Source organism: Zootoca vivipara, chromosome 11 (genome assembly GCF_963506605.1).
Source record: "Zootoca vivipara chromosome 11, rZooViv1.1, whole genome shotgun sequence".
In the NCBI taxonomy this organism is placed as follows: domain Eukaryota; kingdom Metazoa; phylum Chordata; class Lepidosauria; order Squamata; family Lacertidae; genus Zootoca; species Zootoca vivipara.
Window position 1 is genome coordinate 22145759 of NC_083286.1, and position 26924 is coordinate 22172682.

Genomic DNA, 26924 nt, shown 5'->3' on the forward strand with positions numbered 1-26924 from the left:
TTGGTCGCCCATGCAATCCAGATTTCAAGGCGTTTTATATTCAGAGTACACAACTTCCTTTTTATTTGAAGACAATTTACCATCCAACATGTTTTTCTTATCATGTTTGCTGTTAATCTTCTATTAGCTTTATCTTATCTACTTCTTTTGTAAGAAAATTTGGAGCTAAGAAAACACAAGCTAAGCATGGTATGCTTGAGAGCCAGAACAAATGCCGAGCAGGGAAAGACCAGGCCCATCGTCATGGCAACTGCTATCAGATACAAATGGTTGGCGGGTGAGTGAAACCCTTTCAGTGGGACAGTATTAAGATTTGTTGCAACATTTCTATAAAATGTGGCTGTAATACTGTAATAACAACTCGTTCTATGCAATTATGTTCAGGAAACAATCAGAGCATACTAGGAGAGCAGAAAATTCAGGTGAGAATTTTTCAGCAAACAACTGCTGCTGTTCTTATTTTATTTTTATACTGCGTTTCTCCTAGTGGGAACCTGTGGTGCTGAACACAGAAATTGCAATCAGAAAATTAGCAGCTAGGTCTTCAATTTGCATCAGGGAGAAAATTCCTTATATGATGTTGCTGTTTGAAATTTGTAAAAACTTTTCAAGCAGCCCTGAGCCACTTCATACTCTATGTAGTCCAGAATTATGTGGGTCAACCCTCCTGTTGGTTTTTTTTTATTAAAAAAAAGGTATTTAATTTAATACACTCTCAAGGATCCATTGACCCTCACTGAAATGAATGGGGAAGTGAACCTATCAAACATGTAAGCTTCCCAGAGTCCATTCTATTCCCGGCAACTTAAAAAAAAAAAAAAGAGTCCAGAAGGTAATTTAGCATTCAAAATGCTATACGGTGTAGCTATACCACTTTTAAAGCTTTTAAAAAATAAATAAATCTGCACATTCCTGTGTGTCCTCCACCACAATTTATTTATTTAAACTTAAAATACCAATATTCCATAGCTGTCAAGTTCTCCTTTTTTTAAAGGGAAATTCCCTTATGCTCAATAGGCTTCCTCGCGAGAAAAGGGGAAACCTGACAGCTATGCAATTCCTCCAAGGAGCTGAAGATGTATATACCATGTTTCTCCAAAAGTAAGACACCGTCTTATATTTATTTTTCCTCAAAAAACACACAGTGGCTTATTTTCAGGGGATGTCTTATTATTATTATTATTATTATTATTATTATTATTATTATTATTATTAAGTATGGCACAGTTTAACCTACAAGGTTAAACTGCCTATCACTATGGCTCATTTTCGGGGTATGGCTTATTTTCGGGGTATGGCTTATTTTCGGAGAAACACGGTAGTTCTCCACCCCTCCCCATGAACCCTAGGCTTAAAGGCGGTTAACTCTGCTCATGTTAGCTTTATATTAACATAGCAGTTAACTCGCTTATAGAGCAAGCGCGCAACACCAATTTCTTATCTGTAATGTATTTCTGAAGACAATGGTCACTTATCCATTCCAGGCATGGGTGGCATTTGCGACCTGCCGCGGTGGCTCCCCCCCCCCTGAAGCCACACCATGTCTGTTTAGCTGTTGGCCCTGCCCCCTGGCCACCATGGTGCTCTCTGGGTTCCTGCCAGAACCAGATTTGAATTTGCCCCAATCCACAGTGGCTTGGGAGGGGCAGGGCCAGGGAAGGGACCTGGCTGCTGAAGTTGTCGCTCCAGTCTGCTCCCAGGGCATCTAAATGGGCCGGTGCTGCTCTCAGCAGCACAGTTGGCGCAGAGCATCACCCACCCGACCCACCCTCCTAATCATGCCTCTTCTGCAGCCCAACTTTTTGCCTTCCTCGTAGCAATAGTTACAACTTTGGCGGTTTAGGCCTTGGGCGCTATCCATCTGATGAAGGCATGAAGTGGTGACACGTCCCCTCCTTGCGGTGGCAATAACAAGGTACCCCATTAGAGGGCTATTGAATGAAGTCTCTGTCCATAAAGCCAAAAGCGTGTGGCTGGAGGGCCACAGAGATTCCCTTAGCGCCTGGTGGGGGGGGGCATTTGTATAAACACACATTTTGCAGTGATCCCATTTTCTCCCTAACTGACCCTGCCATGCCAAGATTTACCTACAATTGAAAACAAATAAAGTTGTGGCCATTTTTCAATCCCAAAATGTTGTTGCATCCTTTCATTTGCCCATGGTGGCCTGGCTACCTGGGGAGGGGTTGCTGCGACTGGGTACGATTTATTTGTAATGCCATTTTAAATAAAATACCCGTTTATTATCAACTTTAAAACATAATAACTTTTAAGATGTAATTGATTTGATTGTTCTCTCTTCTGTTATGAGTCCAATATTTTACCTATGCCTTTTTTCTGTCATCGTCCCCACCTGCCCTCATGGAATTCCTGCTACCCCAAGCAAGGAATTTAGGTGAACATCCTGAAATCTAAGGTACACTAATAGTTTTTGTAATTAAGACTAGATTGGCACACCACCATACTTGCACAATTTGCACAGGGGTTATGTTCTGGGTCATCGCGTGCAACAGCAAAGCTTGTATAAACCCATTACGCCCTCTTTTCCTACCACTTCCAGCTTTGTGGCGATGTGTGATGCTTTGATCACGTGCAAAATGGTCTTTGCCTGTATCTGAATGGTCTGGAGTAATTTTGAAATCAACCAACTATACTTCCAGCGAAGCCTTTAAGTTGATACAGCCCTGCCCCCCACATAAATGGTGCCCAACAGTTAGGATGTATATGGTATTGTAAGTTATTTCGGCATTTGCCTCATGCTTTCACTCATCAGGAGTCTATACAGCAAAGAGAATTAGATGAGGTATTCCAGGTTCTCTGGTTACTGCGAAGATCTTGCACATAGTCCGTAACCTAAGGATCATGTCTTCCTAATGGTTAAGCCCCGATGTTACACTCTTACTGGCATAGACAGAAGAGCAACACAAACGGATGCTTTGGCAACAGGGAAATCTTTGAATTATATTGAATACTATTGCAACAGAGAAAGCTAGAGCTGAATATTTTATCTCTAAAATAGTGATCAAAGCAGATTGACAAAAAAAGTTATCACATTTTTTTTATTAGCAATCTTGCATCACACACCCCGCCCCCAAAGATATAAAATCTTCCTCGGGATCAGCTGGCTTCAAGGGACAGTATGAAAAAAAAAATGAGACACAATGTAAAGGAATGGTAAAAATCCTTAGCATGGTGGAACTCCTGCAACAAGAAATTTAGATTAAGCTTTACATGATTGCTTTAAATGCACCGATTTCTTCCATTAAAAAAAAAAGAATGTATGATAAATTGTTCTTAACATATATGAGCATCAAAACTGACATTAAAAATGTGTACAAGTTTGAAAAACGTTCACAGGAAATGCAATGAATAAAAATCAGTAAATCCTGACACCCCCCCTTTTCCTTAGATTAGTATGAACTGGACTGCAATTTTGACAACTTTTGTATTGAATTAATTACCATTGCCTCAGAAGGCATTAGCTTTCAGACAATAATTATTTTGAATTAACACAAACGTCTGCTGGTTAAGGAACATTCAGGCATGATTGTACAGCCGATGGAAAATAAATGAGTAAAAAAATAGGCTGCAACCCTATGTTTGTTTACTAAGAAGTTTAGGCTTCAATCCTGAACACACTTACCAGGAAGTAAGTCCCATTCCACGCAACTTCCAAGTGGACATGCATCTTTATGCAACTTAAAAGTGTAGACTTACACAATAGGATTTCTGAGGGAACATGTCCTAAGACTGGGCTGCTGGTCTAGTCACATGAAACATTATTTGGAAGCGTGTTTTACAAGTAAACAGACTACAATTCATTGCATCTTTTTATTTTTCTGAATTTTAACCTTTTGAATACTTTTCTCTCTCTCTCAAGAACAATTAGAGGTTTCCAAGTAAATATTTCCCACCTATGGACATCACAAACTGAAAAAGTAGTTACAGGAATGTTCTGCTGGCATTTAAGGATTTCACCTAAAGTATTCATTTTTTAAATGTTTATTGCATAAAATGATTCATTTATAGCTTCTTAAGACTCTTCCACTGTACTATTTTTTTCCCAACAGTTCACATGAACTATGTGAATACCAAAAAATGAAATAGGGAGTCTATAGAGTGTCCTCTGAAGAATGCCTTCAAAACATGAAAATTATAAAAGATTTAAATGTCATTAAGATGGGAAATGTGCCTAGATACCAACATGGCATAGATCAGATTACTATAGTAGAAAAATGTGTGACTATAAAAGCCATTTCCCCATTAAAATATTAGTTTCAGAGGAAATTATGTTATCAAGCAAAACTAAAAAAAAGGTGAAGGTTAAAGGAACTGGAATCAAACAGAACTGCAATTTACAGTGCAATCCTACATATGTCTACACAGGAGCCAGTCCCATTGGGTTCAATAGGTGTTTATAGGATTGCAGCCTTTACTGCTTGCCAATAGTAAACAGTAATTTCATTTAGAAAAGTGGAACTTTTAAATCCCCATGGCTTCAAGAACTCAATGTAAAATACTGGAGGCAAAAATACTGAGGAATAGCATCTTCAGAAATATGTAACAAACATTAGCAAAATAAGCATGGACATTTAAGTTTGTACAGTGATATTTTAAAAATATACCGGTAGGCACATGATTCCCAATGCACTGTTTGCTACAATATACATGGCAAGGCAGCTTTTGCACACCTTTAAATTTATGTGTATGTTGCAGTTTACGGTAACTGATAGATGAATTTTACAGTATCATTTATTCTTCCATTGTTTTAATTCATTACATCATTTTCTACATTCAATTAGAGCATTCGGACCACTAACAGAACAAATTTGATGCAGGAGAACGGAATGTAACCACCATTGTCAAATAAAAAATGTGTTTTAATGTCCTTCCCCCTTCCCCCCCCCCAAACACTACATGGACACCAAAAGAGTAACAAGATGTATCAAAAAATAAGGCACATTTATTTTGATATTGAAATATTGAAATAGAAAAAGGCTTTCAGAGAGCATTAGTATCCAAATGTTCTGTAAAAAAATCTTGTATTCATGAAATTATAGACTTAACTTTCCTTACTCTTCATAATGGAGTAATTGCACATTTCCCAATGTGTCAAGTAACGAAACAGAAGTTTGTTTGACATTTTCCAAGAAAGATGAATCTAAAATTCCGGAATTTAAACTTCTGCCACTTCAAGATGGTAGGTCAAGTGATTATAATTTTCCACACTTCTCAAAGGCTCTTGGGTTTCATTCTACAGCTAGAGTGGGATAAATGCAGACTCCATGTGGAACAAAATTGTAACTGTCACTTATAGAAGTCTTTACAAGTATTTGGACAATAGCTTCGCCAGAGCATATTTCAGGGTTTTAATTCCAGACTGTATTATCTGGGATTTCAACAATATGTAATTATTAAAGACCCAATTACAGATCAGAAAACCATTTAAAAATCAACAGTCCCAACCTTTCAAACACAAAATCATAAACTTAGAAGCCATAAGCTAACATTTATCCTGAGATTCACTATGTCGATGAGAATATCCTTTGTTTCTCCTTCCACTTCTTATACTGATGTTGGCATTTTGCTAATGGTAAAGTTGCTTGCTTGCATCATGGCTTTTTACTGTGCTGGAGATCAAATAAATTCTAGAGCGAATGTATTGTCGCAATATCCAAGAAGCTGGAATAGAAATGTGCTTCTTATTGCACACCAATCTTTGAGAAAAGTTGCAGATTCTTCTTTAGCATTTGAGTTCTAAAGGTCAAGTTTCATCTCAGCTGAATTCTGTATGTGTTTATCTCCATAGGACTCATACTGATTTCACTAATGTTTCTGGCGTCCGGAGGTGAATGCATCAAAGATAAGGATGTAGGTATAAGACTTCCCACATGGAACTTGTTAAAGAGTCTGTGCACCTTTAGCTGGAGAAGTAAAAAAGATCTTTATTTACAACACAGAATTGGACATGAATTTTAACTTCATTCTTTAATGATTTTCCAACTGAGTTCCTCGTAAGTAGAGTCTAACTAGGGCGGGGAGAAATACTGATATATCGCCCAAAACCGGCTTGAAGTTCACATCGTGAAAACCGTTTCCATAATATTTATAACCTGGCAAATATATCACGAATCACAATGTGTGTGAGGGCTGGGCAATATCTGGCTTTCAAAATTGTGATATATCACCAGCAAAACATCGCAATATACTATGATGTCTGAAATAAGGATGGAACTATGCAGAGGTGAACAGGGCACTACAATTCTGCTCACTTAAGGGAACTGCAGGCTTGTGTTTCTCAAGCAGCAGCCCCTCGTCATGCAACATGGGAGACATCTCTTAAACTGAAGAGACTTTCAGGAATGGTTTGTGACATAGTATAAGAGCCTGCTACTCAAAAGAAAGAAGAAGGTAGAAGGTCCAAGCCATTATCAAAAGCAGCTGACTCAATCTCTGCCAACTTGTTTCTCTACCACCTTATGAATAAATCTAAAATATTGTAGAATACCTTTCCCTGAGTTGTAGAGCAGAGGAGGCCCAGGTCTGTGCTTGTGAGCCTACAATCGAATCCCTTCCTGTGAACAATCAGGGCTGCTTCCTCAGATGGCCCAGAATCTGCCTGCAAAACAAAAGGAGAAATTGTGGGCAAAGGGGAGAGGAGGGAAGAACTGTAGAGTCTGGGCAGAGGCACAAACTTTTGAATCGTGACTCTGAAACTGCTAGGAAACTGACAAGTTATTCTGGAGCCCAACATTGCCTAACTTCACTGATTATTGCCATGGTTTTTAGACCTCAGTTATATGGGCCATAACAGGCTCAGTCACATACATAATTTTAATTACTATATTAAAACTTAGAAGATTTTGGCATACGTAGCAGTTATATCCCCCCAAATGCATGTGTGCAGGAATACAGATGTTATCTGAAGCACGTTATGGGCTAATAAACAGCTCAGTAAGACGAACAAAGCATCTGTTACTTTATATACCATTAGATTCACTTGGCAGTGGCACTAAAAACTAAGCCAGAAATTCAGGCTAAATAACCTCCCACATAACTAAAACAGTACATACAATTGTACAAAAAGGAAGTGGCTAAGCTTTTTTTATATATATAAAAGAATTCAGGAGCCCGCAGTGTTAGCAGGCACATACAATGGCTCTTCTAAAAGGCAGAAGATGGGGATACATGATAGATGTGCAAAATATGCACATTTTTTTGGAAGCGGAACTCTCAAAACCCATGCTGTCAGCTACTAAATGACACTGAAAACACCATTAGAGAAATTTACAGAAAGAGCCATCCATGACTAGTAGCCATTGACGGACGTATCCTCCATGAAGCTGTCTAATTAAAGCCAATTAAAACTAGTGACCACCGCCGTATCTTAAGGCAATATAGTATCTTGTGCCCTGCACTGAAGTACATTTCAGGCATATCGTATCCCTTTAACGATAGCAAAACAAATATGGCAGCAAATTGCAGCATGCCTACCTGTTGCCCGTTAAGCAAGATTGTCTGCTTTTTTGATAGGCTTTTGCTTTAAAATATTTGTATTCTTAAGGCTGCCCACTATCCACCCAGTGTGTAAGAACACTTCTCCCTTTATTTATTTAACGCTGTGAACAAGAGTGTGGCTATTTAATGACAAGGCTTCATCACACCTTCCCTATTTTTTGGGGGGGGGGGATGCTACTGCCCAGAGGCGAGAGAGAGAGAGAGAACGGAGGCAAATGTTATCTGGAAAAGTCTCTTGGTTCTTCTTGATTACCGAAATTCATCTTATTCTCTGGTCTGGTTTAAATCTGAGTATTTTAATGCTACAAATGCAAGATTGCAACATTTCATAATTTCGGATTGTCTTAAACATGCCGTTTATCATTTCAATAATATGCATCATTAGGCAGAGAAATCTATAATTTTATTGTTCCTAGTACAAAAATGATGGTTTGTGGTCTATAAGGAAGCAGACATTTATCACTCTCTACTTCAGTAGACTCACATAATGAAAGCCCATACGTAGCATACACAGAGTTATTGCCCGTAGAAATTAATTTTGTTTGTGGTGTAGAAAAAAAGTGACTGCATCTGTAAATCTACATTCATGGAAGTACTTGTCACAAGCTGTGTTGCAAAGCATTGTTATAAGTAGGTAAGGAGCTGTGCATCTCAAATAAATCATCCTAGTAATCAGACTCAAGCCCTTACTCACTTCTCAAACTTACTTCTGCACTGCTCCATGACACCAGGGACACTCCTTGACAATAACAGTGTCAATGAAACCGCAGATAATAGTAATGAAAAATTATGAAAATCAAGAGGAAGAGATTCGGGGAGGTCACCAAAACAATGTTAAGTGATCAAGGATTGAATTCATGAAAAGTTTTTTCTTTTTTTCTGTCTTTCTTTTCTCTTTTCTTCTCTTCTTAATCTTTTATCTATTTTTTCTTTTTTTTTCTTTTTGGTAAGAAGTGTTTGGAAGTTAGCTTGGTGGATACCCAGCCCTGTCTTCCCCTGTGACTCGGGCCCACTGGTGGCAGGAGTGGGATCTGGGGGGGGGAGGGAGGGGGGGAGAAACCCAGCTATAAAATGGTCCGCCTTTTACTGTCCGCCCCACATGGAGCTCTCTTGTGGCAGAGGGGGGCCTGTGAGGGGTGGTGGAAGAGGGTGGTTGTCTAAATTTATGTATCTTCTGTGTTTATGTTGCAAAAAACGAATAAAAATTTATTATAAAAAAAGACAATAACAGTGTCAATAATGTCCACATTTTATAAGGTTTAGGAGTAAAAGATGGTAAGACTATACTAATTTCCTCTTGTTAAGGGGATTTCTAGAAAGCAATAGTTTTGAGTATACTGAAATAACTATTTCAAACTTATTTCAAGCTTACCTTTGATTGTATGGTTCTTAAGTTAACTATATGCATATCACAGGGCATGGATGACATTAATGGAGAAAAGGTATTCAACAGCGATGGGATGCCGATGCCTGCATAGGTAATCATTGGAATCAAAGGATGATTTATGAAAGATGATGTTATATGACTAAGGAGAGAAGGAAAGCTGACTGTTGATTTTTCTTCTTTCTATTAAAAAAAGAAGATAGTAGTAAGCTATTTTCAGTTGTGGTACATTGAACATATATGCATTCATTTAAGCTGATAAATGAACCCGTGAATAAAACTAAATGGCATTTGGGGCCTAGGTAGCCAACAGTGTTTTAAAGTCAACAGTGCCCCCAAAAGATTACCATAGACAGACATACACTCTGGCCAAGAGAAGTCACAGCACTATTAGGGCACATACTTTAACCTATGGCACAGTATGTGAATTGTGTAGTTTGCAGCATTATGCAGCATTTTGGGAGTGCTTAGCTGATCTATTGGGGGTCTATATGCATATCCCAAAGGAACTGGTTCTTCATAATCCATACTCTCTGTGGGGGTCTTTTGCATCCCTCTGTCATGCTGGTTCCTGACGGATGACTGAACAGTGTGCTCTTTTAGTCAAGAAGCAAACAGAGGTACCCTTTTCTTGGTTTACTGGGCTGTTTGCTCTGTGTGTCTGGGTAACCTGCTATACTCTGCCTTTGGCCAACATTTGTAGCACTATTTATGGTTTTTCAGGCAGCATTAATAAAATTTTTAAATTTAACTGCTACAACCTCAGACTTCCCTGGTGTCCCAGTATAATGATCTGTGACTACACCATAGACTGGAATGATGTTTATCTTTGTCAAATCTGCACCATTCAAGACTGTGATAAATAATTAATTTAATTTAAAGCAGCTTGGCTTGTAAAACTCAAAGATGTTCTTTATGCACCCCTGTGAAAATTTGCTAAGGTGTGCATCTGTATGACTTCAGCATGGTGCTGAAATATTTCATCTTAAGAGTAGGGTAGAGGTCCAAATATTCAACTATTGTCACTGCTATCCCACTCTCAACAATGAGCCTACTGTTGGTCCCCATTGCCTTTATCACCACAATCACTGTTTCTTTCCCTATCCCTCTTCTGCATGTAGAAGGCCCCATGTGCTCCCCTGCAAACCACAAGGGTCTTACAGTGGTGTCTGGTGTCTACAGTTCTACAGATGGAAGAATTAGCTTTTCCCCAACCCGCTTCCACCAGAATTTATTTGTTTTCTTAGCTAGTGACATTATAGCAACATATTATTTCATATGAACTCTCTAAAACAGGGAAGAACAGAAAAAGTTTCATGACACACCATGGGTCATGTTCAATAACATAAGTGAATCTAAATTTGGAATACTGAAAGATTAATGTACTAATTAGAGATATGGAGAATCCCTTGGTAAAATGTTCTTCGATACACACATGTATATATGTTTGGAGGCTAATATTTAAGAAACCGAAACCAAGTTATTTGTAACACTTTTCCTACCATATCTACTCCATTTCTTTTCTCCAACAGAATTCGGAATAGATTAGCTGTGATTTTGTTATCTTGTACACCTTGTCCTAAACCTCGATTGTCGTCCTGCATAAGTCGACGATCCATGATGACTTCTAATTGGCCTAAAAACAAACATTTGTCTTGTTTTGGATCCACCACTCAGCACTCTGTTAAAGTATCTAAAAATCATGCTGCTACAAAAAGACAGACTACCCACTATTCTACATATACAGTGGTATCTCACAAGATGAATGCCCTGCAAGATGAATTTTTCGCAAGACGAATGCGTATTGCGATCTGATGGTGACTCGCAAGACGCATTCATTTTGCGAAAATTCATCTTGCGAATCGCGGTTTCCCATAGGAATGCACTGAAATTTAATTAATGCGTTCCTATGGGCAAAAAAAAAGAAATTTTAATGCATTCCTATGGGAAACCGCGATTTGCAAGACGCATTTTTCGCAAAACGAATTGACTCGGGGAACGAATTAAATTTGTCTTGCGAGGCATCACTGTACTTAAAAGCTAAAAATATTAACAGGTATACAAAATTGGGAGTCTAAAAGCGCTCCTAATCCAATATCTTTTGTCCAAAATATTCATAAACACTGTTCTACTTATATTACTTTTTCCTCTAATGTTTTAGCAAGCACCTACATATCTTATCAACTATTCATAGAGCCTTGATTATTAGCCTTGGAGAATTCCATGGAACTTGCAGGGCCTTTGAGCTATGTTATGGCCACAACATGGTTTACTTTCCAGCATAGTCAGTCTTTGAAACCTTCTAGTGTTACTTACCACTTTTTAAACTTGCAACGCCAAGAGACTGAGCAGAAAGAAGAGACAAGCGTATCTTGCTATCCTGGACATAAGCCATTGTTGCCATTGGATAAATATTTGCTTGAAGAGGCAATTTGCTCATTGTCTGTCTAGGCTGAATCTAAATGATCAAATGTGACTTCAGTAAATTTCATTGATAATTTACATAAGACAAATAGAAAAATAGCTTTTGCTAAATGGAAGTTGACTAGAATCTGTTCCAGAAGTCAGTTCGACTTTCAAAACATTTGACTTCCAATGCTTGGTTTATGATTAGCTGCAGGAGTGTCCTGCAGCCAATTGGAAGCTGCGGAAGCCCTGTTGGATATTTGGCTTCCGAAAGAACGTTCAAAAACCGGAACACTCACTTCCGGTTTTTGATCGTTTGGGAGCCGAAATGTTCAACTCCCAAGGCCATTGGGAGCCAAAGAATGACTGTACTATACTTTCAGGCTTGCCCAATTTCTGCTTCTTTCCCTAAAACCAAGTTATTGATGACAGCCTATAAATAAGTTATCTTTCTAACTAATATTTTAACAAACAAACATCTGTATGCAACACAACTAAATCTGTGGGAGCTCCCAGAGGAAAGTCACAGATTATGATCTCAGTGAAAGGGCGAACTGGTATAAGAGAAAGTGGTTAACAACTGGGTTTTTATTTCTCTTCATCATTTTTTGAGATTCACTTGCTTTCTGTGTGCCTGCTTATCTTCGAATTTACCATGTGCAAGAGCTTGCATACATGTTGCTGAAAATACAGGGAGCTTGCCTGAGTGAGGTCTGTTGCATTCCACCATGGCTGTGGGTTCATCAGCAAACATACTGATTGCACCAACCTCAGGTTATGCTAGTTGGTAACTCCCTTTTAAAAGGAATGGAAGCCCCTCTCTGCTGTCCTGACTTGGGAATCCAGATAAGGGAGAGAGACAAAACATGGGGACAGACATGGTATCATTAGTGGGAGATAAAAGGTGGCATTTCTTCATTAATGTCTGATAAAATTGAGTGGAATTAAAAAAATAGGGGATGAGGAAGATGGGAAGATAACAAATATTTTAAGATTTTCATCCAGTTTATAGAAATATTTTTTTAAAAAAAATTAATGCAATTTTTTTTTATTAAAAAAAAACACCATTCCAAGAAAATATGACAGTGAATGTTAACAAAAAGCTAATCTAAAACGTAGGACATAACCCCTGTGTTTAAGTTAACGTATTCCGTTTACCTGGTATCCATTGAGATCGGTGTAAAATTTGTTATGGCTTTCTATGTCAGATGAAATCCGCATTGCAATCTCACGATTGTATTCTCCTCTAATGTCCACAATATTGGATACCTCAAGGGACTGACCTTCAAGCCCTAAATATAAAATGAGATTCAATAATTTCCAAATACTAGTCTGTCAAACCCATTATCCTAAGAAGTAAGGAACCAGTCAAGCACACCATATATTTGCAGTTCACTTGGAGCCACGTAGAGGGGTTTTGTAAATGCTTGTATTGGTTGAATCCTCTAGAGCTGCATATCCTGCTTTAGAAGAGGACTGGAAAGATGTCAGAAGATGCCATCTTTGCACATGATATATTTATTAATTCAACTGATTCCACCTTTGTTGCTCTTCTTTGATTTTCAGAAGTCGTGTGAATTAAAGAATGAGTTGGGAAATTATTTATAATGAGTTGGGAGGAGGGAATGTTTAGATTTACCTTCGCAAAAAAAACAGAGCCCTTTTTGTTGGGAATAACCCAGACAGAAATTCCCAGGGGCCAGAAAAGTTTTGTTTATGATTGCAACAACAGCAGCCCGTGTTCTGTTAGCCCCCAAATGGAAAGTGAGCAAGGTCCCTTGTAAAGAGCACTGGCAACTTTAGATGTTAGAATATGAAGAAAAACTTGCAGGTTTAACCCACAGAGTAAGAGAGCGTATATTTAAAGAAGAATGGAAAATGATTACTGAATATATGGAGAATAATTGTACACAGCTGAAAACGCTGGCAGCATTAAGATAAATTGAACAGAGTAAACAATATTTGGTTGATGTAAAAGTGGAAAACTGATTTGAATGGTTATAGTAAAATATGCAGGAAAGTATGATTTGTAATATATGGAAGGAGAAGAAGGGAAATCATTGGATATTATAAAGGTTGTGAAATGTTTAATTTGAAATGTAGAATCTATCTATCTATCTATCTATCTATCTATCTATCTATCTATCTATCTATCTATCTATCTATCTATCTCAGGCTGTTAGTGGACGTTCCCAAACACTTTTCAAAGGCACCACCACAAACAAATGAATTACATTAATCTAAAGTAGGCTGAATAAATGTAGCAGATTAAAGAGTTCATTTCTGAACAACTCTTACTGCAGTTAACAAGTTTCTAAAATGGGAAACTGTAGGAAGGTCAACTGTATTCACATGCACCAAAACAAGACGATATTAAACCCTAAAAAACTAGAACATAATAGCACAGCTAGATTAGGTAATGCTAACAATACATTACCATGAACTTTGTAAAGTCGTATTGTGTGTGTCAAATGATGGAAAAAAGTAGTAACTTCAGAAAAGATCCTCCCATGTGTAACGCGTATGATAGGGGGATCAGAGAAAACATAGGGCTGCAAAAAGACAAAAGCAAAATTATGTTAGTACTTTGAATCTTCGCATTTCATTGTCTTGCTTTGAATCTTCACATTCCATTGTCTTGCATTGTTATATAGTCCAAACACAAGACCATTCAGAGGAGCTCCAAAAAGTAGGAAGAAGCATGTCCCTCACACATCCTCTTTCACCACAACCGTAGAAGGCCTTGAAAGAGCTCCAAGTTAAAATTGTACTTTGAGAGATGGATTTTTGGCCACGTTTATCTTGTCAGAGATCCCTCAAGCTTCAATCAAGAGCTATAGGAACAATGGGCAATTGTTATTCAACAACATCTGATCGCTAATTAAAGAGTTTTCCCCCTTTCTGGCACAGCTTTTCATAAAATTGGAATATTTACTTATGGAAATACCAAGAAAACTGGGAGATGGCCTTCTCAGTCATTGGCAGTGACAGCAAGCCCCCTCCCCTTACAAATGCACAACCTGGAGCACATTTCAAATGTCCTGATCATTCATTGGCTGCCACATCTCCACCTGCTCCTCATCTGGAGGAGGCCTGGGATAGGTGGTTGTGGTTGGGGGGGTAATGGCTTCATGAGTCAAGCAGCGACCCCTGCCAGACCTAATCAGGTCTGTGGGTTAGATGTTCCTCAATCCTGCTGTAGATCCCCGTTTCCAAAATGTTCTGTATCTGCAGTCTATCTTCAGTTAAAAATGAAGGCCCATTTCACTATCCACTTCAATATTTTAGGTTGCCTCTGCAGTTGCCCTTTCATTGATGGAAGAAGCTGTGGAGTACAAGACAATTCCCCCTGACTTCCTCACCTTATTTCTTACAAGCTAGCTCTCCCAATCCTTGAGGGTATGTTTTCAAGAAACACAAAGGAGCTGCAGCAGGAAGGAGTAACCAGCAAAAATCACCCTGCCTCTGTTTCTTCCAATAAGAGCATTCTTATTGGATTAATCCAATAAAAGGATTAAGTCCTTTTTTCTTTTCTTTTTTAGTGATACCTATATAACACGACAAGTGATAAAAATGTTCTTGATCAGATCCCAGCTTACCACTACAGTGGTACCTCGGTTTATGAACACAATTGGTTCCGGAAGTCTGTTCATAAACTGAAGCGTTCATAAACTGAAGCGAACTTTCCCATTGAAAGTAATGGAAAGTGGGTTAATCCGTTCCAGACAGGTCCGCGGAGTACTCAACCTGAAGCGTACTTAACACAAAGCATGGGTGTACACTGGTGCCTCGCTTAACGAATGCCCTGCTTAACGAAATTTCCGCTTAACGAAAGGATTTTTCGGGCGGAGCTTGCCTCGCTAGATGAATGCGTTTTACGAAAAATTCGTCTAGCGAATTGCGGTTTCCCATAGGAATGCATTGAAATTCAATTAATGCGTTCCTATGGGCAAAAAAAAAATTCCAAAAAAATTCAATGCATTCCTATGGGATTCGCTAGACGAATTTTTCGCTATAAGAAAAGACCCATGGAACGAATTAATTTCGTCTAGCGAGGCACCACTGTAATTGGTTCCGGAAGTCTGTTCATAAACTGAAGCGAACTTTCCCATTGAAAGTAATGGAACGTGAATTAATCCGTTCCAGATGGGTCCGCGGCGTTCGTAAACCGAAAATTCGTAAACCGAGGTGTTCATAAACCGGGGTTCCACTGTAATGGATAGCTAAATGAGCACTGACTCTTAAAGAGATTCATCCTCCTTTCTTCCCAGTCAGTCATGGCTCACTTTTTTCAATCCAGTGCTCTTCTGGGAGGTCACAACATGGGGGAAGTTTTCCACTAGCAGAATGGTAGCCCTGGATCAAATCCAGTATATACACTCTTCCCTGCTTTCCTCAATATAGTCCAAACACAAGCCTATTATTATTATTATTACCTTGGCATCTCCATCTGGTAAGAAGAGATAAGCCCCACTCTTATCTCTGTTACTCGTAGTCCCATACCAAACAAATTCCAGCTTGACACGATGATTTTTATTATTTTCTTTTGTATTCACTTTCTAAAGGAATAATAATAATAATAATAATTACTGTTATTCCATTTCAATATCAAAATATTTTCAAATAGTTAAATATACATACCTCAAGAAGCCCAGAATTCCCAGAGAACCAGACTTTCATGTAAGAGTTCTCTAGCATGATCTCATCCAGAGCATTCTGTATCTCTTTAACGTTGAAAACTCTATAGGGCTTGACTGGCTTAGCTTTGTCGTTATGATAGAGATTATAGTCCGCCAATGCAGCTTCGGAACTCAGACCCTCCAGTAGCTGGTAAACTCCAAAACCCAAGGGTGGTATACGAACCAAGAAAGAAATCTGTTAAGTGAAGGCAAAGAAAGGTTATTTTTTTTCCAATATCGAGAGCAGACATCCAAGTGTAAACAAAATTATTTGGTCCCCAAAGGATGACTTATACTGAGATCCTAAACTCACAACAGTGCTAGGAACTGTTTTCTAATCAAAGCCAACATCCTTGTTATGAACAGACATGTGAAAATAATGGTGCTCAAGAGAGCTAGATCTCATTTAGCAGGATTCTTTTCAGTTTATTACATCCATGCTTTCCCTACAATAAAGCAGAACCTAGGACACAATATTAACTACAATAGCTGCCCATCAAAAAACTGTGTTGAGACAAAGATTCCACTACATCAATTTATCCTCATTTTCTTCTATTCTAAGAAATTCAAAGGTAATGATGCAATCAAATTCTTCTACATTTGAGAAACTTGAGGAGCAATGAATCAATAAAAAAACATTTTGGAGCAATAAACCACCCTTGTTTTAAACATTGCACTCTTACTTGAATATATATAGAATATTAAAAACATTGCAATGCTTTTCTTTAAGTAAAACAAAATTGAACAATTCCTTCCAGCAGCACCTTAAGAGACAGACTACTGGTCAAAGTAGCTGTCTTATTACAAAAGAATTTCAGAAATAGACTGGAAAGAGAAGTTGCTGAATTGCAACTTATTACCAAACTTAAAACCATGGAGAGACCTGGTCTTAATAGAGACATTGGATTCTTATCTCATTATACACGATAAAGCTATTTTTAGCCATCTCACCCCTTGCTTTTTCCCGTAAGACCAACTGCAGTCGTTAACAGTTGTCAACAGGTTTACCACACCTATCAGCCAATCACCCATTCCCACCGCCCTTCTGAGTATTACCCCTCCCCACCCTCTGACTATACGTAAGGGTCTGGTGACTTCTGTTCCAGTGTATCTGAAGAAGTGTGCATGCACATGAAAGCTCATACCAATAACAAACTTAGTTGGTCTCTAAGGTGCTACTGGAAGGAATTTTTTAAAAAATTTGTTTCGACTACTGCAGACCAACACGGCTACCTACCTGTAACTCACACAAGTAAAGACGCTTACTTATATTTCAAGCAAGAGACAGAAAGGGAAATCAAGAAGTTATTTTCTGCATGCTCAAACACTACAGCTGTATCCCCTCAGTAGCTCTGCTGTACCTCAGCAGTTGCAGAAAAAAATGTTTTCATTTTACACTTTTAGGAAACTGTTACAAAAAGTGCAAGGATTCCATAGAATTTTATGAAATTGGAGAGCCAAGAGAATTTGAAAGGAAACGTAACCTGGATTCTCCTTTTCCAGAGAGACAAACAAAATAACTTATTTTATGTTCAGAGAACTGCTAACTTCAAACTTACACATTCTGCTCTGACTTCTCACCACCAGGAAAAAACATAATTAAACTAAATATTTGAAATGAAAATTGTTACTTTTTTGTCACTTTGTAACTATAACCTGCATTAAAAGAAAGCTTTGGTAGGACTACAATCCTATACCCAATTTCTCAGGAGTAACCTCCAAGAAATTAAAGTGAGCTTACTTCTAAGTAAACATGCATGCTGTAGTAATTTTATGCACCATTCAAGTCTCAAGTGCAAAGGGATCTCATTACTATTTATAAAGGGGGAGACAATAATCAAATCCCAAAGTTAAAATCATCACTTGTATGCTTTTGAAAAATTTCCCAAATACATTATCTAGCAACAGTTGTAGACGACTGAATTCCTTTTTTGTTTGTCATTTGGACTACTACTTCCCACATACAAAATATTCACATGCTTGTTCAATACACGTTCATAGATTTATTACAAATAGCTTGCCTGGTATGCATCATATGTTATTTTAGCAGCTCCATCCCATACTGCGGTAAGCTGGACCACAACTGGTTTTCCAGAAGGAGACAATACTTTAACTTGAGGTGTATTCACGTAGACTGAAACCACTGATGAGCGTTCTTGTTCTGTAGGATTATAAATCAAAAGGTACCTGCAAGAAATGTTGCCAGATCTTTACAAAAACAAAGTTATTTGATCAACGACTTCTTTTGTCACCTAAATTACCAGGATAGGAAATTATACCAAGAAAACATTTTTTTAAAAAAAAACATGAGCACAATGCATATAGATGCACAATCCATCTAATATGCTAGATATGAGTTTTTCTTTAAAGAACACTTTTGAAGAGAAAATACTGAAAAGTTCTTGGCAAATCTTTTCAAGATAAATCTATTAATTTACCAGTCACCTAAGTGTTTCAATGTCTAGAGCCTCAAAACACAGTTTAAAATGGTGTGTATATTCTCTTAAAAGCACATACAACTTGTTGAAATTACTTTATATCATTGGGTTGGGTTCAAATTTGCTTCTTCTGTTGGAGGAAACATTTTCCTCCTTCAGAAAGATGCTTTTGAGATCTATCTGCAAAACACTGAAAATCACCCAACAAACGAAGTCAAGAATTGTAGCTGAATCAAAGAACATCTGGACAGTTGCAATTTCTTAGCCCAAACCACAAGCAATTAGTATAGAATGAAATGATGCAGCTATATCTTAAAATATGCATTCACATAAATTAAAGAGGGGAAAAACTGTAGGAATATAATGAAAGCACTGGTATACATTTTATCCATTTCTGTTCTTACACTTTCTATCACACTACTTTGTCTCAGTTACTTAACTTCCTAGGTGATTTCTTGCGGGAGCGCATTTGTAAGCTGCATTGGTCAATGTGAATATACTGACATGACCTCTATTTAAAAAGTTGATATTTAAAGAATCCAAAAAGTTAAAAGCAACTGAATCACCCTTTCCCAATAAAATTCATCCAAAATTAACCTGAGAACAGCAGCAAAGAAGAGTATTTATATTGCTAAACATTCAGATACCCCTTGTTTGAGTTACTGCCCGTGTTCACGGGCATCTAAGAGACATGCAAGCGTCACCCACTGGCACGCGATCAACTCATGCAGTGACGGGAAATAAATAATTCGATTCAAACCCAGAAGGAGTCCTTGTGGCTTACGAAGAGACCAACCCCAGAACCCAAAGAGGGTATCAGTGAAGGTGGAGGAAGCCCTGAAGAGGCTGGGCTTTGTTTATGCTGCTCAGCCTCCCCGCCTAACAGCTGATGTGTGGGGTAGGGCAGCCGACGCTGCCACCACTTTCCCACACACCCCTCCTGCCAGCTCCACAGCTCCAATTCTAGGTGTGGATATTTTTGGATAAAGCATTTTTTTTTGTATCGGTTGAGGATAGAGTGGCAGAGATGGCATTTAAAGGGTGCTCCCCACTTTACACAATTTCACTTAGGCGCACGCGGGCCTGCAATGTAACCCCCACGTAAGTGGGGAGGTGCCTGTACTAGTGAAACTTATCACAACGACGTGGTTGTATATGCACCACCCAGTTTTACATCTCACTACCAGGAAGTACCAGCATGCCTTAAGCATTGACCTTCTCAATATTCATTCTGTTCTCTGTACAAGAGAACATATCCTATTCATTCAAATGTAGAACTACAGTTGTCTCTAACTTTACATGAGCTGCAACAAATGAGACACTTCAGCAGTTCAATCTAAGACACAAATAATAAAAATTATGACATAAAATTTTCTATGGGAAAAAAATTACAGGAAATGAATTGGATTTTTTTTGCATATTATTTTTATGGAGTATAAACTCAAATGTCCTTCATAGACCTAGCCAGCCTAGGCTTGCAGAGACTATGTAGATGCTTGATTATTATTATGTGGTGTCATCTATGTACATGGTGCTTTCCAAGGAATGGGAGAACATATCCCTACCTCAAAGTTGCCTCTAATATCTCTGAATTTTAACTTCTGTGAATAATAATAATCATCATAATAATTTTATTTTTACTCCACCCTTCTGGCTGGGTTTTTAGGCAGCTTACAACGTATCTAAAACATAATAAAAACATCAATCCTTAAAAACCTTCCTATACAGGGCTGCCTTCAGATGTCTTCTAAAAGTCAGATAGTTGTTTATTTCCTTGACATCTGAAGGGTGTCCACAGGGAAGGCGCCACTACCGAGAAGAATTTTAACAGCAGCAATTCAGACGATATAAGAACTTCTTTCTTTCTTTCTTTCTTTCTTTCTTTCTTTCTTTCTTTCTTTCCTATCTATCTATCTATCTATCTATCTATCTATCTATCTATATCCTTCAGCACAGTGTCTTTAAGAGATAGTGATACAAAAGGAAAACCAAGTGACAAGTTGTTCCACCTCATCCAAACAGTAATTTAAAAATAACTGCTGCTTGAAACTGTCCTTGAATCTCCAAGCAGTGCAGATGTGGAAGTCCTATGTCAGATTAAAAACAAAGATGCATATGAACAGGAAGTTGCAATGCGGAGATATTATCCAAAGCCACTCTCTGATGGGGGAAGGTCAGAGAATAATTTAAAGATAAATTTACCTAGAACCCCCAAAAGTTGTGGCATAGCTGCCAAGTCTCCCGTATTCCCCGGGAAACCCCCGTTTTTCCAGCTGTCCCCAGCCGAAAAAACGGATTTTTTTGTTTTTCCCCGGTTTATTCTGGCACGGTGGCCATTTTGGAACTGGGCGGAGCATGCTCAGAAGCGACTTTTGATGCTGCTTTGCCCAGTTCCAAAATGGCAGCAGCGCTACTTCCGGTCTGCTACTTCCAGTCCAGTCCCTTATTTCTCAGGCCGGAACTTGGCAGCTATGGTTGAGGTCAACCCAACTCAACCATGTATTAAAATGTAACAGGAGAACAAACAGAAGGAAAGGCGAAAGAGGAAATTAGGAGTCCAATAAGAAGAAACTTATATTGTGATTTTAGTCAAGAATTAAGCCCGCAATTTGGGAAATGAAAACATGCAAACAACAGGGCACATCCTGTCAATTTCAGGTACACAATTGTGTGTGTTTTACATTTATGACTAATACAGCTCTGCGATACTATTTTAAAGCTTTGCATCAGCTCCATCACTTAAAACGTCATGTCACCTGTAACAAGATAGATATCTACAATAAAAATCAAGACACCACACTCACAAAAGACTCTACTTCACTCATACTATGTGGCACAGCACAACATCCACCCATGTGGAAAGACAAATGCTAGATGTAACCCACCCACAAAAAAAAAAAAAAACAAGCATGGAGGCAGGTTTACTGAAGGAGGCTTTTAGTACCATCTAAAAGGGTCCCATTAAAACTGGACTTAAGACAAGAACTCGGAGAAACTGAACATCTACCTCTGTTTCAGAGGCAATAGGCAGCTGTGCTGCTCTCACCATTCAGAGCACTTCTTTGTGGCACTGCCTCAGGGTCTATTGCTGGAACTGATTTCTTCCTTCAAAAATTTAAAATTGCTCTCCTGTTTCCATCAGCCAGAAAGACCCTGAAGAAAAAAATTTCCAGTCAGAACATTTTACCCCAGATTCAGTAGTGAGGCCCGGCCTATTCCATCATTAAAGTGCTCTCCAAAATGCCAATTGCTCCTCACACCACTAAGTTCTGTCTAACTCTTAACTGCCACATTCCACTCTTCCATGAAAATGACTCCATTCTGGAAGGTACCTGAGCTTTGGGCTCATGCACTAAAACTGGTGGTGGACTCCACTGGAGTTTTCACAAACCAAAAAAGTGCCCCTTATGAAGTCTGAGGGGCATTAGCAGTACAAGAAAATAGCAAATTATGAGGTCATAAAGATCTGGTTGCCCACACACAATAGTAACAGAACAGATGTTATAAAAAAAGATTCCTGAAGAACATTTTCCAGAGACAGACGCTCTTAACCTTTCTCAAGAAAAACACTTACCTCTGTAGTGCCAGAGATACTTTCAAGCAGAATTCATACATAAACATATAAATTGCAACTAGGATTAAATTTCATCAAATCTGCTCTGAAGCAGGAAAATTTAATGAAACTCCTTCAATGATATAGTACTATATCTTCCAGTGTTTTGATTATGCAACAGCCAAATAGTGATTGTGATGATGTTTATAATAGTAGTAGTAATTTGTTGTTGTTGTTTCAGTGGTCTCAAGATATAGAAATAAAGTGCAAGTTTGATAAAAAGGCAAATGCCTGCTTTTGAGAAAGCGAAGATGCTCTACTGGTAGGTGATCATGAATATTAATGTAAGGTAATATGCAACCTCACACCCAAAATCTCATCTCTCAAAGCCTCAGCATATAAGTCAAAAGCCATCAATATAAATGTTTTTAATATTTCTGCCAAAAGTAGGGGGGGGGGACACCTGAATAAGAACTGATGTATTTAAACTCGAACACGATGCTTACAGAGAAAGAAATAATAATTAAGTCCAAACTTGAGCAGGTTTCTCAAGCAAACTGCACAAGGGAAAAGGAAGCAGCATTTCAACTAGATGTATTTCCTGAAATTAACATGTACGCAAAACAAGAGTCTAATGGCTAAAAAAAAGAACCGCCACGACAACACTCTTTCATGGAACTGAGTTGAAGTCTAACACGATTTTGCCCAATCACACTGCAAATATGATATACACAATTCAGGTGATGAGATTGGGCTTTTGAGCATTGACACCAATATTATAACCAATATTCATATACTACTTATATTCATATAATATATGAACTTAAGTCCCAAATGGCTTAGGATCTAAATATTTGATGGATTGTCTGCTCCCATATAAGATTTCCTGAACATGACAATCAGGTGGGTATGCCCTCTTCATGGTGCTAAATTTGCATTATGAACCAAGAGTGTGAGTGTATGTTCTCAGCACTTTTGGGGGAATGTTCTCTTCTCACAGATCTGACAGGTGTCAACCCTGATGGGTTTTTGGTGCCAGTTAAAACCCATTTTTATCTACTCAGGCTTTGGGCAGAACTGGTTGTGGGGATAGGCAGCTTGTCCCTGCTGGATTTACTGGTATGTTATATGTGATTATGGGTTTATGTCAGGCATAGGCAAACTCTGCCCACCAGACGTTTTGGGACTACAACTCCCATCATCCCTAGATAACAGGACCAGTGGTCAGGGATGGTGGGAATTGTAGTCTCAAAACGTCTGGAGGGCCAAGTTTGCCTATGCCTGGTTTATGTTATTTATTCTTGGTATTTTGCAGTTGTTTTCATACATTGTGCCCTACTTTGGGATTATTTTAATAAACAGTGGGGTAAATTGCCAAAACAAACGATTTAAATATCTCATATCTCATCATCAATCACGTTATATTCCTGTGCATACCATCTTCGTGTTTTATGACATAGCAGTATATACTTTTATATTTTTTTAAAAAACCTTCTCAATTTAATCCTTTATCCCAGTAAAAGCAGAAGCACTTTGCACTCAAAACTCTAAAGTCTCATCTACTTCATAACTTAGTCCAAAAGCCATCCTGCATCTTTGCCAGTTCCACAAATACTTCCAGATCCATGATGCTGTATCAATTGATGACAAAAGTGCATGCAAATCTGCCAATTTTTTTAAGCTCCACAGAAAATCTATACCACAATGCTACATGAGCAGATATCTCTGGTGGATTTTACAAGCGAAAATGAAGCAGCACTAAAAATGCCACTCCATTATATGAAGCAATCACAATAAGTATTTAAATGAAAGCATCCATTTAAAGGTGACAATATTGCACAGCATAGGTACACTTCATTAGTTTTACCTTTATTTATTTTTTACATCTGTTTGTATTTACTGCTCATGGCTACTCTAAATAAGATTTGGTGTCCAACCTTACCACTGCACTTACAAGCAATAAATACTTTCAGCTCAATTTCATCTCTCAACTACCAACTGAGTCTCTGAGACAGAACCCGAACAAGCAATTATGAGTCCGTGGCGCCAGCGCTCTAGACCCAATCCTGTTAAATTCACCTTTTCCTTTGTTGCTCTCATGTCTCTCAAACATTCTCCCCTCCCCTCTAACAATCTTAGAGCAACTCTGTTCTGATCAGATCCCTGAATTCTGAAGTCACTGGATTTTTGTTTTCCTCTACGTAGCCACAAAATTACAGAACTTGAGTGCTAACCCCCACACTCTCAACATGTTCCTGAATTGACTTCATCACTCACTTCTCTCAGGTACACACACACACACACACACACACACACACACACACACACACACACACACAGTGTTCAAAACTCCTATTGTTCTAGGCGCATTTTGCAACAGGGAACTTCATTAGGGTGAGCAGTTTTTGAGTTCTGGGCGCGATGCTGCGCCTAAAATTTCAGATTAAAACTGCAGAGTGCCTTTTTCTGCCTCCCCACTTCCAGCTACTCTCTGAAGACTGGAGAAGAGACCCTCGAGGGGTGGGCAGGGGAAGGACTAGACCATGTGAAATATGATCGTAATATTTTAGCTGCAATTCATTCATTTTCAGCTTTGTATTCTTGTTACAAAAAAAGCACGCCTAGACATTCTGTTGTTGCACCCATAACCTACCGTAGATTTAAGGTGCCATCTAGCTCCTAGCTTTCATATCTCAGTTTCTAATACTGCACACACACTCATGGTTGGTGAACATATGCCACTGTCTATTCTTTCACCTATTTTCCTTATTTGGCAGTATAAAGCATAGTATTTTTCATAGTACAGGTGGTTCTGCTAAACTAGTATGTTGTCTTGCCGCTGACCTAATGCCATAAAACACAAGAAGGTGAGGACTCCGAGCAAACCCAATGAAATCAATGCACTTAAGGGTACCGATTTCAATGTGACTACACAAAGTACGTAGGTTAGATATCATATCACAGCTTGGGTGATAACCTATGAAAAAAAAACTACTAGTGGCAGCAAATGGCAATACATTAAGTCCGGTTGATTTTCAGAGTTATGTTAGGACTCTATTGCAACCTAAAGAGGCAGAACCCCCCCCCCCCAAATGGCAAGATCTATACATAACTGTAAGAAACGGAGTATGTCACAAGCTGTATGTCGTCCACCACAACTGCCATGTGTAAATATCAGCTAAATAAACAAGCATGAGCCTGAAAAAGATTTATTTATCAGCTGAATTCAACCGTAAAAATAGTTCCTGAAAAATCACAACAAATAGCCTACAAACAGTATCTGACTACACACGAGTCTGGAAGGGGTAAAGTAAAGAGAGGCACTGGAAGAAATCCGATTAAAAGTGAAGATAGTACAGACCTCTGCCTGCTCTCTCCTGACGAGTTATCACAATTCCTAGACTTTTGTACCTTTGCTGCATTTATTTATTGTAGTATACTGGCCAAGAGCATAAACTATGAGATGAAGGTTCTTGATTTCAAGCTCAAGTTTTTAATATGGAAGTAATAAAGTTGTGCAAGCTTAAAAGACCATTGTAAGAAATGGTGAAAAATGATATTGGAAGTACTTTCAGCACATTGAGTAAAAGTTAGTTGAATACAATCCAGTGTACACCCACTGAAATTAATGGACCTAAGTTAGTCATGGTCATTAATTTCAATGGATGTCCTCTGGGTAAAGGTTAGCTTAATATAACTTTTTTATTATTTATATAGTACTCTGCAGTAAATTTTACCCTTCTTAAGAAGTCAGAAACATGTACCAAATTTTAAGCCAAACGTTTACAAACGTTTACAGTCTTTCAAAGCCTAATATAATATTTTCCAACATCTTTTTAAAATGGCCCAAGCGCTTTTCTTCAAATGTATCAATTATTTCTGCAAATATTACAATTGTGGTAAAAGAATCAATAGATGGCATTCAAAGGTGTTTCCCACTTGTGGAATTAATATCCACTCACCTAATGGGACTTCTTTCCCCTGCAGCCCCAAAATCTGGTCTTGCCCTGGCTCCCACCCTCAGACAAAAGTCTCAGAGGACTCTCAGCTCAGGAAATCCCATGAGAGTTCTTGGACCATGGCTAGTCAGGCACCATCACAGGACCAGCCGGTTATGTGGTTCTCATCCCCAGCGAAAACCTTGCAAGGGAGCACTCCTACAAGAGGAGCTTCTGGGTCTGTTTAGATGGTGGTATGTCTTTTGTGATGGGTACAGAGTCCAATTCAGCTGGCTTGGCCGAATGGCTACCTGCCTCTTTGGCTACCCTGGAAACTTTGTGCTCAGGAGACTGAATAGGAACAGACTCCTGCTCCCTTACAGAAGAATTCAGCAGCAGTCCCACACGACCCTCTTCTCCATCACTACTGGAAACTTCCCCACCCCCAACTGAGGCACTCATCCTCTGACAGATTCTGCCATGTCTACCCTGTCCTGGCTGGCACATGAGAGCTCTGAAGGTTGAGTTGAAAGACCCATGGCTGCAGGGAAAGAAAGCCTTGCTGCATCCACTGGATAATCACCTAGTACCTACACCAGATAATCAGACTATGGGTTTTTATCTAGCACAGATATGCAAAGAAAGATATCATCACATTGTCTGTTCCAAAATTAGGTTTACATGCATTTATAATACCACCCATTGCCTCCTCACCAACATTATATCCAAGAAGATGTTTGATGTTTATAGAAACAATTCTGTAAGACAGAAAACTCCTAAGCTGTTACCTTTGCAAACTAACCAGACATTCTATGGTGACAACCCATAACCCTCTGAAATACTCTACATCAGCCTCAACCTGGTGCCCTCCTGATGGTTTGGATACAACTCCCTTTAGCTCTAGCCATCCTAGTTAAGACCAATGGGAGTTGTACTTCAAACATCTGGAGTGCATCATGCAACCCTCTGAGACCTATCAAAAATTACTTCAGAAGTTCATAAGCAGAA

The 26924-nt window shown here is 38.6% G+C and overlaps 1 protein-coding gene across 1 annotated transcript in view; it reads right to left on the reverse strand.

Annotated features, from left to right (window-relative positions):
• Window positions 1-4943: 4943 nt before the first annotated feature.
• MAN2A1 (mannosidase alpha class 2A member 1) overlaps window positions 4944-26924 on the reverse strand; it is a 58101-nt gene continuing 36120 nt past the window's right edge. The window contains exons 13-22 of the mRNA XM_035099662.2: window positions 18009-18174; window positions 15950-16183; window positions 15745-15867; window positions 13746-13860; window positions 12467-12600; window positions 11219-11360; window positions 10405-10538; window positions 8891-9085; window positions 6509-6619; window positions 4944-5924 (exon numbers count right to left, since the gene is read on the reverse strand). Coding sequence (XP_034955553.2) covers window positions 5772-5924; window positions 6509-6619; window positions 8891-9085; window positions 10405-10538; window positions 11219-11360; window positions 12467-12600; window positions 13746-13860; window positions 15745-15867; window positions 15950-16183; window positions 18009-18174 — 1507 coding nt within the window. The 3' untranslated portion in view covers window positions 4944-5771. The remainder of the gene's footprint in view (window positions 5925-6508; window positions 6620-8890; window positions 9086-10404; window positions 10539-11218; window positions 11361-12466; window positions 12601-13745; window positions 13861-15744; window positions 15868-15949; window positions 16184-18008; window positions 18175-26924) is intronic.